General features: G+C 41.9%; 2 protein-coding genes and 1 long non-coding RNA gene across 3 annotated transcripts in view; 1 reads left to right on the top strand and 2 right to left on the bottom strand.

Moving 5' to 3' along the window:
- Positions 1 to 829: 829 nt before the first annotated feature.
- On the bottom strand, positions 830 to 22,510 carry MASTL (microtubule associated serine/threonine kinase like). The gene is made up of 12 exons (XM_075419588.1): positions 22,044 to 22,510; positions 19,891 to 20,028; positions 18,317 to 18,456; positions 17,438 to 17,526; positions 15,983 to 16,089; positions 15,561 to 15,693; positions 14,826 to 14,998; positions 12,405 to 13,646; positions 10,345 to 10,483; positions 7,209 to 7,322; positions 7,017 to 7,118; positions 830 to 4,602 (listed from the first exon to the last, which is right to left on the bottom strand). Exons 1-12 carry the CDS (start codon positions 22,245 to 22,247, stop codon positions 4,445 to 4,447), a joined length of 2,739 nt encoding a protein of 912 aa, XP_075275703.1. The 5' UTR covers positions 22,248 to 22,510; the 3' UTR covers positions 830 to 4,444.
- A 456-nt stretch (positions 22,511 to 22,966) lies between these two features.
- Positions 22,967 to 25,050, bottom strand: LOC142361191 (uncharacterized). The gene is made up of 2 exons (XR_012763793.1): positions 24,819 to 25,050; positions 22,967 to 24,596 (listed from the first exon to the last, which is right to left on the bottom strand). It is a non-coding gene; the product is annotated as an uncharacterized LOC142361191 (long non-coding RNA).
- A 97-nt stretch (positions 25,051 to 25,147) lies between these two features.
- Positions 25,148 to 25,792, top strand: part of YME1L1 (YME1 like 1 ATPase) — a 22,733-nt gene continuing 22,088 nt past the window's right edge. Inside the window, exon 1 of the mRNA XM_075419589.1 lies at positions 25,148 to 25,344. Coding sequence (XP_075275704.1) covers positions 25,315 to 25,344 — 30 coding nt within the window. The 5' untranslated portion in view covers positions 25,148 to 25,314. The remainder of the gene's footprint in view (positions 25,345 to 25,792) is intronic.

The raw sequence follows: 25,792 nt of genomic DNA on the forward strand, positions 1-25,792 counted from the left end.
ACCTGTAACTCATAACTGGGCCTCAGCTGCTAGGGGCATCTCAAACTTACCATAACTTGAATGGATTTCTAGTTAGCTGGTACTTCATCTTAAGGAAAAATGGTTTGTTTTTTATAATTTGCCCAGGTACAAAGAGACACAGATTTAACTCAGAGAAAGTGGCATGAGCAGATCACTGGAGCTTAGAACTGGGCTGTGCTGTTCCAGCTGGTGCTCTCTCCTTGGAGGGGCTGGCAGTCACCACAGTCCTGCACAGCACTGGAAACATCGAGACCCAGCTCAGAATTACACTTGTGAAGCAAATGTCCAGCTACTTTTCCACAGCAAATCAAACTTCCTCTAGAAAGCACAGGGTTGCTCTGGATTAAACCAGCTGGAAGGCATTCCACCTACTGCCAAGTGTAAGCATACAGAACCAGCTGTAAGCATGGGGGGGAAGATGTTCTGTCCTCAGGGCCCTCTGTTTCTCTCCTGCTCTGGTCCTGAGTGCTGGTGGAGACGGAGCCACTTCCTAGTTAGCCCAGAGGAGCAGACTCCCAGCAGGACCATCTTCAGTTTCCTGCCATTAAATACACAACAGTGGCTTGTAATAAAGATGGCAGGAGGCTGTCTGCAAGTTTTGAACTGAGGGGCAAGAAAAAGGAAGTAGTAGGTGTTTCCCTACTTACAGTCACTGTCTTTACTCAGGTATGGGGAAACGGTCAGGCTTGCTTTGTGTAAAAATCTACTTCCCAGGCCCTAGCAGCATCAAAAGTATGAGACAGTTTAAGGACAATAAAACACAGAAGCAAGCACCAGCAAAACTGCAGTATTTTATTGTATATATTTACACAAGTGTGCAAAGTGAATTTTTTGAGAACATAGTAAAGAGGAAAATAATACATTTACTGTAAGAGTAACCATAGGTGAAAGCTGGTCATGCTGAAACTGGAGCCTCCTAGCTAAAGAACACAGGGCAGTATTTCAGTATCTTGGCCTCTGAGCACCGCACAGTGCATAGGTGAGCCTAAGAGCAAGTAACTGGTAGTAAGGGTTGTCCAAGGCACTTACACTGTGTAAGAAAGTATGACAGGCCCTGATCTCTAGCTGGACAGAAGCGTGTTAAAAACTGTAACAGCAGGTAAACTCTCCAAAGATAACCTGGAAGCTACAAAGTTTATATACAGCTTATGCACATAAAGAAAGTTTAGGCCTTAAACACCATGTACCAGCTCGAGTACTTGCCAAGCAGTATTCCACAGCTGCTAAGGACCAAAACTTTTGCCAGCTTACACGAATACTTGTAGTTGATTTACTAATGAGAAGAAACTTCAGATCTCTTTCAGCTACTACATTATAGCTTTTTATGCTTTTCCCTGTATTTCAATTCAAGCAGTAAGTGGGGCAAACCCCAAGGGATTAAGAGTTGACAAGGAATTCCATAGTGAAGCATAAAGTGGGAATTCACCTTTTCAACAAAAGAAAAAAAAAAACAACACAAAACATAACAAACAAAACCACACCACAAACCCCAACAATCAACTTGTTAAATTCAACTCCCTGCTTGCTCAGATCAGGACAAACACAAGATATTGAAAGGAATGGGGTATTGCAGGGCTTCAGTGCTGACTGTGCCAAATTTCACAGCTCTAGACAGCAGTGTAGTGACAACTGCTTACATTAAACATTCCAATTTGTCACTTAGCCTATTTTGTTTACAGATTGTATGGTTTTGTATCGCACTGTAAAACTATGGTAGAAGAACCATGATTTTCTTGAAAGGTTTTTATAAGAAGGTTTGAGGTTTTTTAATAAGAACAAAACAGTAAGTTAACAAGATACTTTATGCCTAATACTTTGGTATACTATCATCTCTAGCTCTAAATACATGAGCATTAGATTACCTAAAAGACTTCTAAGGAGTTCTGTAGTTCATTATGATTGGTCAAGTTTAGATAGAAGCTTACTTGACACTTGCAGCTGATGAAGAATTGTTTCAAGGGGTGTGAGGTTATCTTTATGTCCTGGTTTCAGCTGAGCTAGAGTCAGTTTTCTTCCTAGCCGCTGGTATGGTGTTGTGGTTGGGATTTAGAACCATGTTGGTAACACACTGGTGTTTGAGCTGTTGCTGAGCAGTCAAGGACTTCTCAGCTTCTCACACTGCCTTGCCAGCAAGGAGGCTGGGGATGCACAAGAAGCTGGGGGGGAAAGACCGCACCTCAGAGGGACATCCCATACCCCATGGCAGCACACTCAGCAAATAAACTAGGGGGAAGCTAGTCAGGGGAGCCACAGCTTGGGAAGGAGCTGGGCATCGGTCAGTGGGGTGGTGTGCATCACTTTTGTGTATTCTTTTATCATTACTATTATTTTCTTCCCTTTCTGTCCTATTAAGCTTTTTATCTCAACCCACTTTTTTTTTTTTTTTTTTTTTAATACATTCCCCCCCCTCCATTTCTCTGCCCCATCCCACTGCAGGGTGTGAGCAAACAGCTGCCCGGGAGGTCGAACCACACCACTTTAAAATGTCATACCACTGTAACTAGTTTTTCTGCCTTGAAGGGAAGGTATCATACTGCAAAAGGGGAACAGGTGGTAACCAGCTGTGAAGTACAAAGGGCTGGTGTGGTGTTTGGTTTACACTATTTTAGAGTATTTTCCTCAGTGTGAAACTGAGATTCATTCTTGTAAGGCCACCTTTCTTAAACCAGATTACTGGAAAAGAACACATTGCATAAAATACCAGTCATTACTTAAATTATTTCTCTTCCTCCAGTTTACATATTCTAACTATACACAGGAAAAATGCTAAAGAACTTCTCGTCATATTCAGAGAATGTCATCTACAGATACTGCTTCAGTAATTTACTACATTTGATTGCTTGCACCTTTTTAATGTGACAATTAACTTCAGTAAGATTCAACAATTTAAAAGGGAGTAAGAGTTATCATGTGTTTTGCAGCTTGCCGAGATTCTGTGTCACTGTGTTGGAGTTATCACACCTAGAGCTGGGATTTGTCATTCTGAGCTGTTAAGAAGTAGCTCTCTTTTGGTCCTTCCGGGAAACTTGCTTTTTTTCCACCACTGCCATTCCTTTCCCAGCTACCTGAGGGGACAGCAGAAAGCCTAGCAGACACCATTTGCTCAGAATTCCATCAGTAAACCTTGTCTTCCAGGAAGCTGGACAATGAAGGCACAACTCACTCCCCCTGCAAGCAGTGTCAGTTTGCAAGGCTCAAAAGCCACTTGGCAAAATCACTAGCAAAATGCTTGGCTTCTAGTATATGGCTGCTGGCCAGCGCCATCATCTAGCCCAAGTGATCTTTATCTAACACGTACAAGTCTGAGAAATAAAAATCTTCAGTAAGTCAGCTCAGAAGGATACCTACACAAGGAAAATATTTAAGATTAAACAATTGCCTACAAATAAACCTCTAAATCTAGCAGATGCAAGTTGTGTTGCATTTAAAAATGGATTTAAATATGCTTCCTGCTAATTAGGATTTATAATACTGAATATAGTAACAAGTTCTAGTAAAATTTAAGATCTGGTTGTGAGTTTATAGAAAAACAGTCTGTTAATTTGCAATACATTATAGTCTTTAATATATAGCAGCTTCAGTATGAATAATATTTCACTTGTTAGCTAATACTCTGGTGATTTTTGTTTTCCATCATCTGATATGAGTGAGCACACACAGATATTCAGCATTTTCTATTTAAAACAAACAATTGCTAAGATTATGCTGTACAGTCCATCATCCTACGTCATAAGGGGTTACAATGCATTTGTTTAACAGACTTGCCCCAAGTATCCTTTCCCTACCCCATTTGTCTAGGAAAGGATAACCACCAGCAGAACTACCGTCCGTCTCACATGCCACATCTAGCCAAGTTAACCTCGGACAACACTGCCTCTTTTAACCCTTCTTGGGATAAGAGAAACAGAAGACAGACATTTCAATGCTGCAGATTTCAATTCTCCGCTTCAAACAGTAACGATATGTATTCAAACTGGTCAGAAAGGGTGACTCCCAAACAAGACAGCCATTACACTGAACCACCAACAGGCAAGTTATAAGTAGATACAATTAGGGAAGGGACATGAATGCATACTATCATGTCTAACTTGGAACAACTTCACACCACCTAACTGGAATTACCCATTGCTGTTAAGAAAGCCCCATCATTGCCAAGTGTTATTAGCTCCAAGAAATAGAACACTCTGGCCCCTTAGTAAGGTGCAGTAAGCAAGATAAAAAGTAGCATGAAGGCATGAAGGCACTTGATACCAGCTAAGTTTCATACGTAGTTTCACTTCAGAATAAAGGATACAATAATAAAAACAATCCGATAACTTAAAACACACTAAATTTGGCAAGGAAACTTAGTTAAGATCAAACTAGTGTTATAGGACCACCTGTAAGTGTGCAAACCCACAGAGAAAGTTCACTTATCTTGATGCTATAAGCTAAATCCAGACACAGTCAGGTGCTGAGCATTATTCCTAGCTTCAAAGTAAGAGGTATCAGTTTCATCATCCGGCTGAGGTATGAATGGCATAGTTTGATTCTGTAGATTATCCCAGTCCACACCATGAAAGAGGGGGTGATGTTTCAGTTCTGAAACAGAAGTTCATATAAGCATTATAAACTTGCTTTTGTCCGAGCCCCACAGTCACTTTGTTCCCGTGATGCCTAATTGTCAGTAGATTTGATCTATTTTGCTGTTTTGGAAAGTCACAAAAGTGCAAATTACAATTAGGTGTTGATTACCCCCAACCTCAGTGGGATCAAACTATTGTCATGCCAACTGTCTGGCAAACCTATTCTAGGCAGTGCACACAGTGGACCAGAGGTGCCCTAGGGGCATTTCTCATGACAGGGCACCACAGAAACGTTAAGCATCACTTCAAAGTCTGTTTCAAACTTTGCCAAAGTTCTGCGCTGAGTAGACATGCGGGAGTCACTCCCACCCTTCTCACCTCCAGGCCACCTGCCTTTTGCTGGCTCATGGAGCTGTCTCCCTCGGCTTGGTACAGTTCCCTCTGGCCTACCACCAGACACAGAAGTCTGAACACCCTTATGGTGAAGTTACCACAGCCCACCGGATCGCTCTTTCCCAGCCTGAAGGTGGGATAACTAACCAAGCTGTAAGCCTTTCTGACTCAAGGAGAACTCTCCTGCCCTGCCCGTTCTGACCAGAAGGAGACTTCTGGCATGCAGGATCCAGTGTGTCTTTGGCATAACCTGGAAACACCACTCCCTAATGAAAGCAACTTTGCTGCTTTGATTCAAGCCAAGAAAGCTCCTTTTCAGCTGAGTGGGATACAAACCCACGTTTTTATCACCTGCACCACAAAAATCAAAAGCAAATAGAAAAAAAATAGGACAAGTAAAACAAAACACATTTAGAAGGAGGTGGAAGTTTCACCAAGAAAAACACCACAAATTTTAATTCTAAACGTGTATCACAAGCTTTTAGCTGATAGACAGCAAGACATTAACAGTTGTTTATTATTTCTACTTTTCCTGATCAAATATAACACAATGTTAAAGTTTACTTTAGACAAAAGGCAATAAATCAGATGGTTAGTCTAACTCCTAATAGCTTCAGCAACCATACATGCAGCAGGACACTGCACAGATCCACAATCTCAGAATTGTATGTAGTTCTGCTCTTAAAGTTCTCACGTACTGAAAGCTGTCTTCAGCTGAAAGGTGAGCAGATTTCCTTGGGCAAGACAATGAAGTATTAATGTGTACCACAGCTGGCTGTCAGCTCCTGCCCAGATCTTTGAAGGAGGAAAAACAAACCAAACTTTGGATATCAGTGTTCTCTGCCAAATGCTGCTTTAAAGCTTCTCTTATCTGGAAAGACTGAACTCCTAGAAGCACAGCACCAGGACATAACAGCACTGGGATTTCTCAGCAAGTCAGGCTTCACACCAGAGAGAGGGAGAGTGTGTTGGGGAGGGGGGAGATAGATGACAGCGACGGAAACCCAATTACAATGAAGGAAACCTAATGGTTATCCTGAAAGCTACTCATCCAACCTTCACTCCAACAGCATATAAATTGGATAAAGAGGTCAGATTCAGTCAGAGGTCCTGACAAAGAATGAATTTCCAAGAACTTCAGATTGGAAGAAACCATTGTCATCTAGTTCAAATTTCTATGGCAAACTAGATTTCACCCTATTATCCAGGAATACATAAAATAACTTGTGTGTAACTAGAACACCTCAAATTAAGACATTAGATTCTGTGGCTTTTTAATATCTCCCCAAAAGAATTCCATAGTGAGATCATGATCTTCATTTATAACCATATGCCTTCCTCAATTTGAACTGGCCTGGTTTCAGCTTCTAGCCTTTAGTCTTTTTTATAAGTAAGCATTTCCATAGTAATTTCCTTCACAAGTGACTTCTTGAGCAGTTCTCATAAGATTTCTTCCTCTTCCCAGAACATCTCACTAAGCTTCCTTCACATTTTTTAAGATAGTCACTGTTACAACTGCAAATGTTTGAACTCCTGCTACAAGAAGAAAAAAAGTTATATAGACTTTGTATAGTATATATTGTCTGTGTTCCCCTATATATTCAGTAAAGACAGGCTGATTCCCAAGAAAAAGATCCTTTGAATTAACTTCTGTAGGAGGCTTCTCTCTCAAACTGTAAGCTTTTACTTAAAAAGTTCCTAAATATAGTCAAGTCAAAAACCCCAAATGCCTGTTACTGAGTTCAGTAAAAGCGAACTTCGATACATCAGATGTCAAACACTAAACGTCCATGGCAAGACAGCATTAAAGCAAAGCAATAGTTCAATAACAACCCACACGCCCCCAAACTTTCCTTATTCAAAAGGGCAAAATACCACAATGAATACAGAAAATACTACAACTTGTTAAGTGTTCTGGCACTACACATGGAACTTAATTAGGCATTAAGGTTTTACTCTTAAGTTCCAGGAGGACGACATCACTACTTTGAATTTTTTAATTGGTTGCAAAGGCCACAAGAGAATTTCAATACTAACCCTTCAGTCCAGCTCTCTTAGTACTGTCAATTGTTAGAAGAATGTCTATTGCATTTTGGGCGTTATCAGACAGCTTTTCTTCACCCTCAGGCCAGGGAATATCTACAGACAAAGATGCAGATAACTCAGTAACTCAAGCCATAAAACAAACATTGGAAACACATACTATCTCAAATTACTGAAACAGATTACCTCTTTTCAAAATATTTTGGAAGACTTGTGTTGGTGTTTCATCATTAAAAGGTGGAATTCCAGTTAGAAACTCAAACAGACAGACTCCAAGGGCCCACCAGTCTACAGCAGAACCTGATAAGAGAAGTCCAGGTCATTACACCAACACCAAGGTTTTATGATATTTGCAAAGATTTGAAGATTAGCCATGGCAGAAACTGAAGAGTCTTTAAATCCTGCAAAATTTCTTGGAAGAGACAAAGTAAGTTGTACTTAATTATGCAGAAGATTAAAAATATATTAAAGAGCTTTTTTAAAGCCAGTCTGCTCCTTAATTCATTATAGATAATACCAGGGTTTACTGATACAAGCAAGGGGACTTTTAAGAGCAATCTAATTATCAACTCACATCACACAGGACTGACTTCTCCAAGAGATTGTTTTGTGATAAGAAACAGTTGTCTTTAACAACTGCTCTAGAGCCTGGATGAATACTCCATGTTGTAAACTGTACCCTTCTGTCAGTTCTTTGAGAAGGCTCCAAGAATTCAAACTATTGAACTTAATTTTCATTTGTTTAAATATGTCAAAATATTGAAGACAGCTTGCAGATATGAGTGAGCACGCAAGAAGCTGGAATTTATTTCCATTACACTGAAGTTGATTAGGGCAATACATAGTTGCTAGCTATCTCTCCTTTATTATTAAATAATTTTTGATTTCCACATTCCAGGTTTTTTTTTTTTGCCAAACCCATCTTATTAACCTACTTAAAAACAAGCAGGCAAAGCAATCCCAGACACCGCTGCATGCATTCCAAGCTTTCTGCATCTTTAAGCCATGCTCACTCCACTGTATAAGGAATGGATGCCACACTTGCTCCAAAAAAAAACTTTGAAAGAGAACAAGTGTGGTTTTTCTTGGCTTTGACACATCAAAAAATTTAAGACACTTCCCAGTTAACAAATGTTTTCAGCCATTTCAAAAGGACTGTTGGTTGACTAAGTTCAGAAACGCTGAATACTGAAATGTATAACTAAGAATCTAATGCACTTTTAGTAACTTTTAACAGCAATAGGAGTGCCCCACCAAGCTAGGCATCTCAAAGCAGTGAGACCACATCCACTGTTGTTAGAGGTACTTTGGTGTTCAGATAAAATATTCCCAGCTTCAGTCAAAGTCTAATAAGATCACGACTCTGAACAATGTAGTAACATGGGTTTCAGAAGCAATTTTTCCCACGCAAAGTTTAACTAAAGCTTAGATTAACTCCTACCATATCCCTGCTAAATCACATCTATCAATATTTGAAGCAAGAAACAGAAATACCAGGTCCCGAGCACGTGAACCTTATTCACCCTTACACAAAGTAATGCAGACTGATCACAAAGTGAAAAGAAGTAAAGAGAAAAAGCATCTCTGGTTTATTCTGTGTTACACAATGTCTTTCAGAATGCTGGTTTTACTCCTGAAGTATAGGCTTAAGTGAGATTTCCAGTAGTTTAGTCAGTGATATGATATTTGCTGAACTTTTGTGGAAGCATCACACATTCTTATGTGGAGTGCATACTGGACATATCTTTCTATACAGAAAGAGTTTTCTTGGAAATTGTGATCTAGTTATACTTTGACTGTACAAAGTTATGCTGAACACTCAATTTCTGTACAGTACATGGCAAACTCACCAGAGATCAGAGTCCCTGCATATGAAAAGACAATGAAGCAAGAACATTACAATTATTGCAAAAAACCTAACAAACATCAAATATCAAGTATGATTCTCTGAAGGCATAGGAATGCAGATTTTTTTTCTTAAGGTAGTAACTCGGCAACAAAGGAATATGGCAGTGTTAAATCTAAGTTAGAAACAGAAATAAAATAGTTTTGTAACATGATTATAGTTCAGAATTACAACGACACTTACAACCAAGTTAACAACACCAGAAATATTTACTGACGGAGAGTTTTGAGTTCTGAAGCCAGAAAAGCCTGGTTTCACTGAAGGTAATGGGAAATTTGTCATTTCCTGACATAAAATCCAGACTCTTTGTAAGTTATCACTGAAGTTCTGCAAACACTCAATAACTGCACAGAAGTCACCTTGAAACCACGTTTCACACTAAGTAGCATTGATCACATTTCCAACCTATTATTCGGTTATAATGCCTGCTAAATAACCAGAATTCCTAAATGGAAGCACAAAACAACAACAACTACATATGTTCAGTAATTTTAGTCATTACAATTAAATTGTTAGAACTCTTCATGCAATTTTAGTTAATGTATATTGGCTGCATACAGCAGAATTTTACTGTCCCAGATTAGTAACCACTATTTCTCAATGAAGATCTCATACAATTTTCCTAAGACTATGAGCTTTACAAAATAAAAGCATACTTTTCAGGTGGAAATAAAATGTAATTATAAATACAACAAATGTATCAGGGACACACTGCATTTATTTTTTGTTAATTGTTCTTGCAAGTTAGCAGAAAAATATTTCAGACTTTTTGTTAATCTCAGTGGAGCTCAAGATTTGAGCCAAAGAAAAATAAAATAGCACAACTTTGAAGTGCATAAATTCTTACAGTATTTTGCAAAAAAAAAAAAAAATTAGTGGCTACTACTGTCCATCTATATGGCAGTACCTGCCAGAAATCTTAAGTGTTTCATGAGGTCACTCAACTCAAATACTGATTTTAATGCAGTTTTATAAACTTGTCTGGATGCACATAACACTTTAATATCCATAAACATGGAACACATTCTAAGAATAATTGGAAGCTTCATCCTTTCATACTAAATTTCCCTAAGTTCCCCCTCCCTGAAGAATCTTTAAGGACACTCAAGATGACCAAGTTGTGATTCCTAAGCCACATAAAAGTCTCAGGCTGCCTAAGCACAGCTGCCAAAGCATTGGATTGGCACCAGGCAAGACTACGCTGGACAGTCAAAACCTTCAGTCATGTGAAAAAAGTAAATGGAAGAAGCAGCTGAAGCAATCGCAGCCATTTATGTTGGCAAAAGCTAAGCACTAAGTATTTTTCAATAATTTGCTATTGTATTACTGAAAGAGTTTAGAGCTCTGGAGACATTTAGAAATGTAAAATCTGTCACCTTTTAAGTATTTACAAACTCTGTGGTTTGTCTGTCTTACCATGAGGCTTTGACAAAAGCAGCTCAGGTGCCAGGTAGTCTGGGGTCCCTAGGATGCGTTCACCTTCTACTGGGGCAGCTCCTCTTCTAACGCTCTTTGGAGTCCTGTATGGTGCGCCAGCATCTCCCTGATGAGGTGTCTGAAAAGGCACAACAGAGATTTCAGATGTCAAACAAAACTAGCAGAGAAACTCCCATCTTCAGGTTTAATAATGGGTGTAACGGTTGATACTTAAGTCAAGAACTTGTCACAAAATGCACATTCCCTGAAAAAGTATGCGTGAAATGTGCTTTCATTTCTTTATCTCAACCATCTTGAAGTGCAAGAAGTTAATTGATACCTACTCTGAGACACTTTTCCCTGACTTCTTCCTCCAGTGACAAATCCACAAGTAATGTCTCAAAAAAACTCAAACCCAACCATTCTTAAACTCTTCTTTCCAATCCAAATCTGAAGATAAACTACTAAATAGAATGTCAAAATAGCCTGCAGTTTTAACACCGAGTTCTTAATATTAGTCAATGAAAAACAAGCACATGTCAAATATCTGTAAAATAAAAAGGAGAATCCTGAATTCTCACATATTGCATACCAGATGTACTCAAAATATATTAAGTGAGCCCTTCATTGTTTAATCTGTACCCTACAGGTTCCATAATGCCTGCAGATGAAGATCTGCTCAAGTTGGACTTCGTGACTGTTTACAGCTACACAAACCTTCTGAAAGTAGTTTGAGATATTATTTGAAGACAAAATATGCAGGCTTGCAAAGAGATCAATAAATTCTCACAGCCAACAGGCTGACTGCAATGAAAGATTTCCTGTTATGACCCAAAGATACTACTAAATTATCTTGCAGAGACTCTCATTCTCTACTTCTCAATATACTCTTAATTCCCATATATCTTGTATAATCGTTTCCAAATTCATCTTCAGTGCAGCAGAGATCAATTCATTATCACTATGCCATAAAGGCTACAGAATCCACTACTGAAATAGAAAACAGGCAATCAAGTCAATGATGTGATTTTAAAAGGAATCACAAAAACATATGAAAAAGGTATCCTCCTGTTCAAATCTAAGTTATGAAACCATATAATGCCATCAGTCATTTATTTCTCAGCAGATGAAGTGCAGACTGACTCAATTTCAGCTGACTGCATGTTAAGTTTCATAGTCAATTAAACATTTATGCAGATGAACCAGAAGCTAGCAATTCAGACAAAGACATCAGAAAAAAAAGTTTCCCAAAAAATAACATTTTGAATATCCCCTTTTGGTACACCAAATCAGTCACATGGCCAGTTCTGTCAGAAGGCTTTAAGTCCTACAACTGGAACCTAAGTAACTGGATGAAGGTCTTGTAAAGCTATGCCGAAACAAAACAGGAGACACTGATTGAAGAGTATACTTCTACTTATCCAACATCAGGGCTCTGACTTGCTTTAGGACAACAAGATTTTTACTTACTATTAGAAGGATTAAAAAGGTCAAAGTAAAAACCTTATAACTCGCATGCAGCTATTACTATTTATACCAATCTTTGCAATAGGCTTGTAATTGGTACTTGACAGTACACACTACACCATCACTCCTACCAGAATGAAAGAAAAATAGCAGGCACAAATAGCAGTTAACAGAAGCTGAACAGCATTTGCAGACTGGGAGGGATGCAGGATGAAAAAACAACAAAAACCATGCAACTAGAGACTTCATTACATAAGGAAACCTGTAATCACTCGCAGGAAGTACCACACTGCACTAAAACTAGGTTGAGACAAATAGCACAGGCTTTCTTTACCAGCTCGCTGTAAGAGCAAAGGATTTCAGAGGCGGACAGACAACCCACGTTGAGCCAGAGACAAAACAGTGGGCATACAGTTATAGCTAAGCTCTTACAGAAATTATAATTTTGGCCACATAAGTGCAATAAGTGAAAGCCTATCACTTTGACAAACTACCTTAAACTACTTCAATTTTCCCTACTTTAAGAACTGAAATAATTTCAGATCACTGATCTCTAATGCATGCAAAAAGCTTCTACATGTCTCGTTACATACCTGATAGACCCTATATGGTCTTCCTTTCTGTAAGGGAGTAACAGCTGTTGGGTACGAGCCACTACAAGCAGGTGAAAGATCCATTATATCTAAGGAAGCCATACTACATGGCTCAGATATGTTGGATACATTAATTGGACTATTATAACTTCGAAAAACAACAGCATTTTTTAAGAGATTCAGTGCTTCCATCATCTTTTCTGAAGGAGAAGATACTGTGTCAAGGTAATTTTCTTTCATAGGTTTTTGGTCATTATCCTTTTCATGATGTAATAGCTTGCAGTCCTGGATAGCACGTGCTTCATCTCCATTTTGTGAGGTCTCTTGGGACTCTAGGGATGTTAATAGCACGCCTTCCGTTTTTGGTTCCTCAAAGGAGAGGTCTTTAACACTTCTGTCTAAATCTAAAACCTGCTTTTCTAAATGGCTTTCTGTAACAGACGTTTCAGGAAATGATAAGTCAGAATCTGCACTCAGGATTCCCACAGGTTTTTCATCATCAGTGCCTAAAAGACTTGAGTTCATATACTCCTTTATATCATCTCTTTCATAGTCTGCATCCAAATCATGCATGAGATTCTTGGCTATAATTGGAGTAAGTGATTTTTCTACTGTTTGCTGGTTGCCAGTAAAACTCTTAACATCTTCCCTGTTTCCGCAGGTGTCACGTAGGCATCCATCATCACAAAGCATTAAGGACTGAATTTCTGTTGTCAAACCTGTCCTTTTGTTTGCTGGAAATTCTGATATCTGACAGCCACGTTTATATTCTGCATTGCTTTTTTTAACATAATTAAGTTCCTGACAAGGACTAGTGTCAACTAATTCAAAGCTTCTTTTTACACCCGGCTTTTCAAAAATTTCTTCCCCTGTGACAGGCTTGACAGGCTCATTCTGCCTTGAAGGTGACTGTTGTTGATTGGAAGTTTCTGCTGTTTCTTTAGCCATGTTTCTTTTATTCACAAAGAGTTTTTCTTCCCAAATCTTCTTTTCAGAAAGACATTTTCTGACTATGCCTTTCACATCCAGTGTGGTCACAGGAGTATCTGTTATACCAGAATGGTCACTTCTCAACTTCTGTCTACTGCCAGAATCATTGCTGCTGATGGGAGAAATGGCAGACTCCAGTTCTTTTTTCTTTAAAACTTCACTACCTTTGCTATTCAGTAATTCATTTGAAATGAGAGCTGGCCCACTGTTACTTGTTTTGCCTGTTGCAGCATGCAGTTCATCTTCAGTTTGCTGCAAATGAGCACATTAAATTTTGAGTATCAGGAAAAATAGGATTATAGCATTATAGAATTGTCCTTTAAAATACCTTATTTCCACTTCCATAAAGAAAAGCAAATTGGCAAGCATTACTTATTTTTTATAGCCACTAGTAATGACAAACATGACACAATAAATTCAAAATAATTCCAAACTAAGTTAGGGATAATTTGATAATTTTCCTTTTTTCAAGGCCATAAAATAAGCTTGCTAGAATACCGTAGAAGATGCAGCATTTTTAAATGCCTAAGGGTGAAAAAAATACCACAATTAAAGTTGTATTGGTGATTTTATGTTAAGAAGTTAAGCTACAGAAGTTCAGTTTCTAAGAAACCTCAGACTAAAGAACCCCATCATACTACCCTGTGACATACTATACTTCAGAGATGACAAAAGGAAATTCTGATACTACTACTATTTTGGTAACACAGTAATAAAAACAAGGCCTTGGGAAATGGACAGATAAAGCAAAGAATTATAAATTGTTTTAAAAAGAAGTTTTTGTGTGTTATCTAAATGGGAATCATAGCAAGGGTTAAATAGCACAGCAGCATTTTCTTTTAGGTCTGTATTTCTACAGAATTCCATTAACAGTTTAAAATAGGAAAAAGTATTTTGTATCAGCTATAATTACTCGTGTTAGGTTAGTAGATACAAAACCCTTCAGTAATACAAACCTGAGACTTTTTCAGTTTTTAATAGCTAGTAGAAGTTTGAAGTATTTTGTTTATTATTTTTCCCAAGTTCCACCTTTTAAAGAAACTCTTTTGTCTGCAGGCTGAGCTAATAAAACTACAGGGACAAGGTCAGCTTCCAAAGAGCCAGTGCTCCCAGCATTGCTCAACCTTGTGAGGAACAGAGCTAAACCAGTTGCCATCCAGTAGAAGCCTTCTCTTTCACTCCTTTGATGCAGGCTAAATGGCATTTGCTTTTCCTGTTACATTGCACAGAACTACTATTTGTTTGAAGAAAAAAATAGTAGTAGTTTTACCCAAAACTCCTACTCAGCAAGGATTACAACTCCTGCTCTTTCTTCTGCAGGAAGACTTCTCTACACTTGAAATAACTGGGGAAAGTAAGGAGAGATCTGCAACTGCACATACAAGTATAAGCCAATTTTAATTTATAGCAGGAAGATGAAACAGTCCTGACCTCTACATCTTTCTCCCACCTGGGGCTGCTGCTGCATTCTGATTCCACACTGGACAGGTACGTGTGTGACTGACTACTGGCACTGGAGGTACCAAACCTTTTTCTTGACTGAAGTAGAGTAGGAGTTAAACTTCTCATTGGCATCACAGGAGTTAATTGAGAACTATCAAGATCTTGAGAGAGAAAAAAAAAATTCAAACGTTGATACAAATAGGCAACATATAACCAGCTTCACACTATGTCAAGCTTCACATCAAAGTAAGTTATGGAAAGCTATGCATGACATCATAATTTCTGTTGTCATCTTCGCCGCACAGTCAATTCACTTGTTTCTTGAAGTAGGGACTTGCCAAGAATTTAAAAGCAATAAGAACATTAGCAGCACAATAACCTTCTTCCTCATTTCAGGTTAGAAATGAGAAAGCAGCAAGATAAGACAATTTAAATGAAAGCACACATTGCTATATTAAGTAATTTTCAATAAAAGTATGCCAAGAACTGACCTTCTGTAAAGTCTTAAAGGGTCATTTTGAATTCAGTGGTTGTGCATTTGGGGAAAAAAAAATATCAAAAAATTACATTAGTATAGGTGAAAAAGGTCAGACCTTAAGTACCAGAGGAATAGCAGACAGTAAGACACTGATGGAAGCACACCTTTTATCAAATAGATCCAAACTACTCTCATAAAATTGAAAGACCACAACCTTAAAGCAGTACAAGACTTGGTATACTCACATGTTTTGAATAATTTAGTTGAAAGAGGAGTATTTTCCTTTTGGACCATAGGTAATGGAGAAACCACTCCATGCAGACTGTCAGATGATGGACTCGAATTGTGCCCTGGCATTGTCATTCCAACGGGACTATACTATCAAGCAGGAAGAAGCACAGTTAAAAGTTAGAGCCTGAACAAGACATCCAGAATTGAGAGTGTAACTTCACACATTCTGTATCACATTTGAAGCAGAGATGATAAGTCAGCAATTTGAAATATAGTGCTAGGTAATCATTTCAGAACTGCAAGAACTGGAAAGATATAGTAAGTCATTCTACCAGCTGGCAGAAGAGGTGCAAGAATAGCCTTGTCACTCCTATTACTACATTTAAGAAAGAAACTAAAAGAATGAAGTACTTCAAGGACAGTGAAAATTACTTACAAAGACCAGAGAACTGATGAGAGACAACAATTGTCCTGGAGTACGTGAGTAGTCTTGTTTTGGCTTTCCCATTGATGGTGTAGTAAGGATATCTATCATATTTATCTCTATAAACAGACAAAAAATATGACACTGGTCAGGTTTTCCTTTTGCTATTAAATAAGCATAATTACAGACATTTACCTGAGTTTTATCAAGAGGGGAAAAAAAGTCACATACTGAACAAACATACAACAGAAGACAAACCCAAGTGAAAACATGCCCATACATTCTTGTTCAACACAAGCCGTTTCTTCCTGTACATCCATCATAACACTACAGTTTATAAATACAGAAACCGTAAAAGTCTGATTTCTTTTCCAATATACTACGTTGTGTTACATTTTCTAACTTGATACCAGCCTTGGTTTTTAGGTAGCAATTCCAGCCTATGGCCTGTGAGCCAAGTTGATGACCCATTCCAAGCCTGCCACCTTTCCCAAAGAGATCTCTAAAAAGCTACAGAGATGTTTTTCATAGGTGAAAATTTAACCTTAGATGCCATCTTTTGCTCACTAGAGGTAAGCAGGGTTATAGCTTATATATCATGTTCAGCTGGACACAATAATCTGTCCCATCAGAACTTCTCAGTTAAAGCAGTGTATTACAGAAAACACAGTATACTTAGGATTTTCCTCTATACTCTTAAAACCATGAATCAAGCTCCATAGACAATTCTGAATTTCTGCATTCCTTTAACTATATAAAAAGGATGTACCTGCCAGCAGCTCTCAAAAAATGCTGCACAGAACCAGTTTAATTAAGTTTGGCTGATATGGCAAGGGGTTGGAGGTGCAAACTAGTTCAGGAACAAGCTATTCACCTTAAGACCTGTGGCCTATTCCCCATGCCAGACAGTCCTTTGACTATTCAGCTATATTTACTGCTACTTGAAAGCAGTATTTTCATATGCTAAGCACTGATTTATAATCTTCTGTTAGCAACTTGCCACCTCCCCCTGTCCCTCACATTAATGTCTGGAAGGTCCCACTTCAGACTGGAAATTAACATATACAAAGACAGAGAAGCATGAACTGAAAGACAGAAATAGTCAGAGGTACATAAAAAAAAAAATCTAGAATTATTCATTCACCCTTTGAATTCTCTTAGTGGACTTCACAGAAAACTTTGAAATCCATACCCCTCAAGAGAAACCGTTCTAGATCATATTTCATACACCCTTGTCCCAAAGCATAAATATTTTAGCTTCTGAAATGCAACGCAGAGACAACCCTTTACTAGCATGTACCTTATCAGTACTTACCTATTAGAAATCAGATATCAGAGCAACATTTGGACTTCTTTAATTGAAAGCCACCCTCTACAGGGATGTAAAGCATTCAAGAATATGGGAATACATTCTAATACACAGAAAATACATTCTAATACAACCAAAAGGATACAGACAACTCTTACCTCTGTTCAGTGTAACTCTGGAAAGCCCGAAGTCTGTCAACTTTATATGGCCCTGATTAGAAATGAGCATATTGTCTGGCTTCAGATCCCTGCAGACATGAATAGCTGAAGTCAGCAAAAAGACAACTGAGCAACATTAAGAAAGTTACCTGACCAGACACATGCAATACAAAACATTGATTACAGCTGTTTCTCAGTAACATCTCTTAGCCAGCAGAAGATTCCAATTGGATGAATACACCAAAACAATTAAACACATCTAGCACTGAATATCGTACAAATGTCTCGTGCCTTGTAAAACCACCGTAAATGTCATAGAATTTGCACGTTGTGAGTTTCGACAAGTTTAGTTATTCTCGATGAGCACTACCATCACAACATTTATTACTGTGTAGCTGCTACACACGACAAGCAAAGGTCAAGCGTAAGTTTTCTTGGGTGTTCTCTGCAGCACTACCACATGCAGCAAAGAACTCTTGCTACAAGGGGAGCAGAGGAGAGTACTCAGTGTCCCATTGTTCTACAATTACATGCTTGCAGTATCCAGAGGGTTCCTGAACCAACTCTCATTTAAAAGCCATAGGGAGAGGGGACCTAGAAGGCAGCATAGCCTCCAGTACACCACTGTACTTGGTGAGAGCACGCAGGCAGGAGAAAGCAGCGTATATTTGTCTGCTTAACATATATGCACAGATTTTATTTTAGGTGTTGCTTCAAAACATTGCTGCAGTGTATACACACAAGAAGAGCTTCCAGAAGCTTTAGCAAATGAGGTAGCCATTATTATGAAATGGTGATTGCTTATGTGTTTGAGTGAAAAATGAAAAACCCAAACTACCAAATACTTATTTGTAAGGGGGTGGGGGAGGTAGGCTTTACCTGTGGATTATCCCATGCCTGTGAAGATAGTCAAGAGCCAATGCTGCTTCAGAAATATACTTAACAGCCATTTCTTCATCAAAATATCCATAAATATGAAGAAGAGATTTGACATCTCCACCAATAAGGTACTCCATCACCTGCCATTCAAGTGTTTTAAATTTATCATTTTAAAACATGTTTTAAATGTGCTAGTAAAATATGAAATAGCTTTCACCCCTAGGAAAACATAATTTCAAAGAGCAGAAGCTGATAGTAATTTCCTTATGCAAACTTAATTTCCCACACAATATTCACCTGTATAAAATAACTGAAGCTTCAAATGACAGAGGACATAAAACATTTTCTTTTTCTTTTAATAGACCATTTACTTATATTATTTGCCTAGCCTAATTTCTGTAGTCAGCTCTCAAATAACTACTGTAGTCAGCTTTTTAATTAACTTCTGAAAGATTTCTATATTATAGAAAATAAATTGCAAAGCGCTTCTGTGAAACTCAAGGTCTGAAGCCAAAGACCACTGATATCTCAATATGTATAAAACAGGTATCTCAATGATTTTATTTTGCAAGTGTTTATACACAATATTAAATTCAGACCTGAGCCTTGCGAAGTAAGTATAAGTTTCCAGAAGTTGTATGCAGTGAGAACTACTGTGCATTTACGACATGAAAAAGTGTGTTTAAAAAAAATACACACATCCAGAAAAAATGATGCAAACCCACTCATTATAATGGCCCACGTCATATTCAAGCTGAAAGAAAAAGTGAGCAGGATTTCAGAAACTCACTTTTCAATGACAAGAATGAATTTATGGGGTTTTGGTCAAGAAATCTCACCAGTACTTAGATTCTAATATACAATGCTATTCCATATATAAGTAACTCTAGCATCTCCTTTACAAATCCTTCACCCAGAACTCCTCTACTCCACACAGCAGCCTTCACATACACTCAAAATGCATTGTAGGAGTGCATAGCAACCTCACCTCAGAATTTAATCAAGCTGTTCACTGTGTGCTTACAGCAAACCAGACAAATTACACTAGACCCTTTGTAGGCAGACTTAATCCATACTACATACTGTGGAGGCAATATATAAAACCATATTCAAGTCGTACTGTACTCCACAGTGCTCCACATAGAGTAGCACTTAAGTTTGCCACTCAGTTATCCTCTTCTCATCTAGGCCAACTACCATAGCAAATTATAAGCACAGCAACAAGTAAGACAGATTCTCTTTAAGTAAGCCACAGGCTATCTTTCAGCCACTTGGATTCTGCATGAACAGAATGGTTTCTTGTTTTGTTTTCCCTAAGATTTCTACACATTCCTAATTCAGATTAGCTATTCAAAAAGACTGTCCTGTAAAAATGGGCACACAGGTGGAAAGATCTTAAAGGTACTACAGAAAGAGAAATATTTCACTCGTTCAACCATTCTGAGAAAGAAGAAAGTAAAAGCAACTACAGAATACCCACTCAGTACCATAAAAATATGTTTTCAGACATGAACACAGCTCTGCACTGCATTTTGAACACTATCATAAAACACTACAGCCATTTATTTACTCACTAAATAGATGTTATTAGCCGATTGAAGCGAGTAGTATAAGTGCACAATGAAAGGACTTTTACTGAGAGCCAGTGCATCCCTCTCTGCCTGGACCTGGTGAACCATGTTTTTGTTGATCATGTCTGCCTTTTTCATCACCTGAAAAACAAAACAAAATCAAGTAGATAAGCATTCTTTTCTCTGCTCAGCCTGCAGTTCTTTAGTCAGTTAATTTACCTCTATACTTCAAACTTGCATATATATACACATATAAAACAGAGCTATAATTTCTTATACAGACAGAATTTTAAACCACAAGTTATTAGAGAACGTTTTTCATTGCTCTCCTCCTAATTCAGTCCTGAATAGAAATCACACTACCAATATTTACTGCAACTGCACACATTGAAAAATGAGTGTTCAGGCTGTACGTGAAATTAAACTGCCCTGAGTTAATCCTCTTATCCACAGTACACAACTCAGAACCAGGAAGAAGCATTCAATGCTTAGACATACGCTTGCTGACCAAGCCTTCCCGTATCTTCAGAGACTGAGATACATGGCCTGAGGATTGAAAACAGAGCACAGCAGTAAGCCATCCTATGCTGGTATCCTCAAGTGCAAGACTGCAACTATTCCAGCCTCTAATTCTTAACTTCGGAGAGAAAGCAAGTGAGTTTTTGCTTAATTTAAAATTTACCATCAAGTCACTCAAAAAATACTTGTTTCCTTGGGAAGAAGCCTCAAAGGCATGCAACTCACAATGACGAAAGAACAAGCCTAACTGTGAATTAGACTCCAATTCCTATATTGAATTACTCCACTATATGTTGATGCCCACTCAATATTAACCTTTAATGGAAGGTGCATAATAGCACAGCTGATTGTTATTTAGGTAAGCATTGCATATGCATTGGAAGTTTACCCCCTTTCAGCATGTTTCGTCTGGGTACATATGCTGATATTAAAGCAAGTTGAACTTATCCATTCTCTATGCAGCTGTAAAAAATTGAGTCTACAGCTACCACAACCATTCAACAACAGAATGTGATAATATATAAAAGCAGCAAGACATAAGAAGTCTAATTTGATACCTTCTATGTAAGTGTGTACCTTAACTGTGAAGGTATTTAGTATATATTAAATTCAGTAGCTTGAATAATCCGTAAGTCCCACCGCAACAGGGAGAAAGGATTCACACAAAAGCTCTTAGGCCACAATACTTTCAATAAACTTGTGCAAGATACTAAAGTAATGCAGTTGAACCACAGAAAGTGTAGAAAATTAGTTTCCACAGCTACCATTGCTATTATCAAAGTCAACACAAAAAAAAAAAAAATTCAAGACATATACAGCATGCATAGAACTACACTTTTAATAAGTGCTGACCCTCACTGTACAAATACTTAGTGCACATTAAATGCTGTAGCTGTGAAAAATCCATAAACTTTACTGCAATAGTGATAAAGAATTTACAAAGCTTTCACCTCAAAATGGTTATAATATAAATAATTCCTCTGAAAAACAATGTTTATTTTGCATCACTTCTATATTTCCTTTTCTGTACTATGCAGCTTGTTACGATCCTTCTAATCGCAAAGTCAAGCTCTCAAACCATCGCTGAAGTTTTTACCGCTGACAAGCCCAGTTTTCAGTCCTTCGTGTATCAACACAGAAAATGCAACGCGTTTTTTTTCAAATGCTGTGCTCAACAAAAATCCTTTTTAGAATTTGCTCTCCTCGTACCTCTCCGAGGCAGACTTTTCACTCAAACACAGGCGAGACCATCCTCCCCGCGGCGCGGCAGCCAAAGGCGTTCAGCCAGCACCAGTGTTTACAAGCAAGCAGCAAGCCGCCCACGGACGCTCTGGAAGGTTTTGGCGTAGTTCCCTGGACGTTTACGGTAACTTCTACAAGCAGTTGTCGCTACCAGACGCCTCCCAGCCAAAGCCTCCAGGCAACAGCGACGCGAGGAGAAATCCAACCGCGGCCGTGAGGACAGCCCCCCTCCCGGGCCTCGGCTGCCGCCGCAAGGGCCGCCGCTCCCTGCGGGCCGAGCGGCGGAAGGGTCTCCCGCCGGGGCAGGCCTCCGCGGGACGCCCCTTTCCCCGCCGGGTAGCAGCGGGCAGCGAGGGGGCCAGGCGGAGCCCGCCCCGCCCCGCGCGGCCCCTCACCTTCACGGCGTAGAGCCTCCCCGCCTTGCGGCCCAGGTACACCTTCCCGAAGGCGCCGCGGCTGATGGGCTTCACGATGGTGAACTCCTCGATGGAGGGGGGCCGGGGAACCTCGACGCGCCTCGGGCCTGCAGCTGCTGCTGCGGCTGCGGCTGCGCCCCCCGCCTCCGGGCGCGCCTCGGTCGCCGGCTCCACCGTCCCCATGTCGCGCCCCAGCCCTGGTGTCCCGCGCCGATTCAAATCGGCGCCCGCCCCCGCCCCGCCCCGCCCCGCGGGCGCGGGGCAGGAGGGCGGTGCTCTCGCGAGAACCCTCGCGCCGCAACCGTTGCGGCCGCGCCTGTGATGGCGGCAGTAGGCGTCGCCTCGCGGCCCTGCTCCCTGAGGTGCCCCTGGGGCCGTTCCTGTGCTGCCGCCATTAGGGACGCCATCGCTGCCGTCCGGGCAGGCCTCTGCCTGGCGGCGGCCGCCGTGATGCCCGGTCCCAGCCCCGCGGGGTGCCTGCGGGCAGCGTGCTCGGGTTCGCTCACAGCCCCGGGAGTTAAACGTCCGCGGTCGGCGCAGGGGAGCTGAATAAAGCTGGCTGCAGCGTCACCAGCGAGGTTTGCGAGTGTGGCTGTGGCGCCAGTGTTTCCGATAGAGCAGGTCGGCTCTTTACGGCCTTCCCAGCTTCCTCAGAAGGACTCATTAAAAATGCTCTCGTTCTCTTTGTCGTATGTAGCAATTGAACCTACAGCGTTCATTCTGTGGCGATGGGTTTTTTGAGAGCATTCATTACGACGAACTGTCAAAGCTTTGATCTGACTAACGATGACTCAATTTGTCATCTAAGTTTCTAATTTGATACTGCGTTGTTACTTGCTGTGGGCAGGCAGGCTCCTTTCCATGGGGTGCTTGGAGGTGCAGGAATTCAACAGAACTCGGTGTGAGGCGTTAAGGAACCGGAAGGTAATCTTTATTTAGAAAGAAACAACCGATTTGGGGCCCACGCGCTCATTTTCTCATACGCCTCACTCACATTCTCTCACACTTGCATACTCGCAAGCTGCAAGAGTTGTGTGTCCAAATGGCGCGGCCAGCGTGGCTTGGGCACAAGAGTACGCTGCCTGTCCAGTTGTATCTCTGTTATCACTGTTGAGCCCTTACTGCCTGTTGGTGTCCTCTGAACTAGCGATGACAAACTGCCTTCTGGCCAGGTCTGTTACGATCAGGAGTTAGAATAATGCGATTTGTTGCTTCCCTCTGATTCTTGATTACTTCAGCCTCTATTAATCATAGAATCATAGAATGGTAAGGGTTGGAAGGCACCTTAAAGATCATCTGGTTCCAACCCCCCTGCCATGAGCAGGGACATCTTCCACTAGACCAGGTTGCTCAGAGCTCCATCCAACCTGGCCTTGAACACTCCCAGGGAGGGGGCAGCCACAGCTTCTCTGGGGAAACCCGTGCCAGTGCCTCACCACCCTCACAGTGAAGAGCAAGGTTGCTCCCCGTTTTCTTTGTTCCCTTATTTTGGGTATCTCCGTGGCTGCGTTCTGCCTTCCTGTTGCGACAGCAGGGACAGGGATGGCATTGACAGTGTGCTCTGACCTTGTGGCCATCCCCGTGCTCCCAGAGCACAGGCCTTCGGACAGATCACGCGTGACAGTGCCTTACCAGAGTGCCAGCCGCCTGCTCTCAGGTTACACAGCGTGATCCTCAGTGTTTACCAGTTTTACTGCTCCCGGCTGTGCTCTTGGTCATTCCTTTAACCTTTGCCTTACTGCTTTTATGTTGCTTTCACACAGACGATGCTGTTTGAAATTCATTCACACCAGTCTTCATTGTTGTGTTGCAGTCTTCTGCACTAGCAAAAAGCTAGCTCTACAGAGGTTGGTGCAGAACCATGGGCCTCCATGAACACAGCAGATCAGTCTCGTCAGGCCCTTGTTTTAAGATAACATCACTTACAATCTGATCCTGCACGGGAGGCCTTGCTTGTGCTTGTGAAGGAGCGCTGCAATCCCACAGATCCCAGCAATAGATGCAATTTAATGAGCAAATGTAGAAAAAATCATGTTTTAAATTAGCTTTCTGTAATGGTACTAGATACAATTTGTCATTGGCTATATTTGCCATCTAACTGCAGTGTTAGTTTAGCTGTCTATAGTGTGTATCTTCAGCAGAGAAGCCCAGCTGGGAGCGGGAGGGACGGCTCCTTGTGGTGGCATCGCACGCCGACATCAGGTTACGCTGGCCGCAGAACTCCACCGTCAGTGTTCCGCTGCAGCCTGCGCTCAGCTGGCAGAGAGGAGCTGCGCGCTCCCTCCCTTCCCTCCAGGCAGCACTAGCCGTCGTGCAGCTGTGCGGAAAACTGCTTCGCGGCGTGGATCACGTCAGACGTTCATCACCTTTTGGTGTTTTTGCTGTTGTTGTTGGGTGAGGTTTCTGCCAGATCAGCCAGCTGAGCCGCGTGATGCTGGTCAGGAGGGTGCTCGTGGAAAACGGGAGGGATGTCCGTGATCGCAGGGGGAGGCAGCGCTGGTCCGAGTGCACGTCGGCTGGCGTGGGGTGGCACTTTCAGGGAGGAAAGGGGGAACAGCGGTCATGTGAAAGAAAGAAAACGCTAACGAAACCCCCAATAATCGGCGAGCGCATGGAAAAAACAGCACAAGGCGTAGAAGGAAGACTGTATCAAAGACCAAATTCTGCCGCGGGCAGAGGGATGTGCCGCAGAGCCTTCGCTTAGGTCACACTTTAACTGAAGGCAGTAACGGTGTTCAGGCCACTGATACACACCGTCATTTGTAGAAGTTCTTCTCCACATGCGGCACGCTCGTGACTCCCCGCAGGCTGTTCTCACCGCGTCGGGAAGGTACCTCCGGCGGCGGCTGTCAGGAACGCCACCCAAACGACAGCTCCTGCGGCCACTCCGTCCCGCGCGCAGTGCCGGCTGCCCGCTCCCGCCCCGCCGCGGGCCTCCGCCCTGGGGCGGCCCGAGCAAGCCCGGCGGGCAGGCCCTGCGCCCGGCCCCGCCGCCGCGGAGGGAGGGATGGGGAGGCGACCCGGAAGTTCTACCATCTCCCGCCGCTTCCGGGACAGCGTCGGGCCAGGTCACTGCCGGCCGCGGGGGCGGCCATTTTCCTGAGGAGCGGAGGCGGGGTGCTCGGCTGCTGGCGGTAGCGGCGGCCGCGGGGACTGAGCGGCGGGAGCTGGCGGGCGGGCACAGCGTCTACCTCCGGGCGGGGAAGCAGAGGAGGCGCCTGCGGTCGCCGCCGCCGCCCCCGGCGGGAGGATGTTTTCCTTCTCCACCGTGCAGCCTCAGGTGAGGGGGCTGGCGGAGCGCAGCGCAGCGGCGGCCCCGGCCCGTGGCGGCGCGCGCTTCGCCGCGCTTGGGGCCCGCTCTCCGCCGGGGCTCGTTTCGCGCCCGGGCAGAGGCGGCGGGGCCTGGCGGAGGCGGTCGGGAGGCCCGGGCGTTGCGGGACTGCGCTGGAGGAGCGGCGGGCCCGGCTGCCACGTTGGTGGGGCTGTGGAGAGCGTCGACTGGGCGTGAGGGACGAGGGGCGGGGGGCTGCCGGCGCGGCGGCACCGGGTGTCGGGTGGGGCTGCAGCGGCCTGGGGCTCTGACCTGGGGAAAAAGTACCTAAACGGGAGAGGGAGGTGCGGGAAAAGCTCGTAAAATCGGGAATGGAGAAGTAACCCGGAGATGGCGCTTTGTAGTATATGTTTTTGTCGTAGAAGCAGGGAGGGTGCTGGTGTTGTTACAGCTAACG

This window comes from Opisthocomus hoazin, chromosome 4, assembly GCF_030867145.1.
Source record: "Opisthocomus hoazin isolate bOpiHoa1 chromosome 4, bOpiHoa1.hap1, whole genome shotgun sequence".
Classification (NCBI taxonomy): Eukaryota; Metazoa; Chordata; class Aves; order Opisthocomiformes; family Opisthocomidae; genus Opisthocomus; species Opisthocomus hoazin.

What these genes read in the sequence shown, in the direction of transcription:
- MASTL (XM_075419588.1), bottom strand. Translation starts at nt 22,247, where the DNA reads ATGGGGACGGTGGAGCCGGCGACCGAGGCGCGCCCGGAGGCGGGGGGC. An exon ending in AACTAAATTATTCAAAACAT is followed by an intron (nt 14,999 to 15,560) that starts GTGAGTATACCA and finishes TTCTCTCTCAAG; the next exon opens with ATCTTGATAGTTCTCAATTA. An exon ending in GACCATATAGGGTCTATCAG is followed by an intron (nt 10,484 to 12,404) that starts GTATGTAACGAG and finishes GTGCCTTTTCAG; the next exon opens with ACACCTCATCAGGGAGATGC.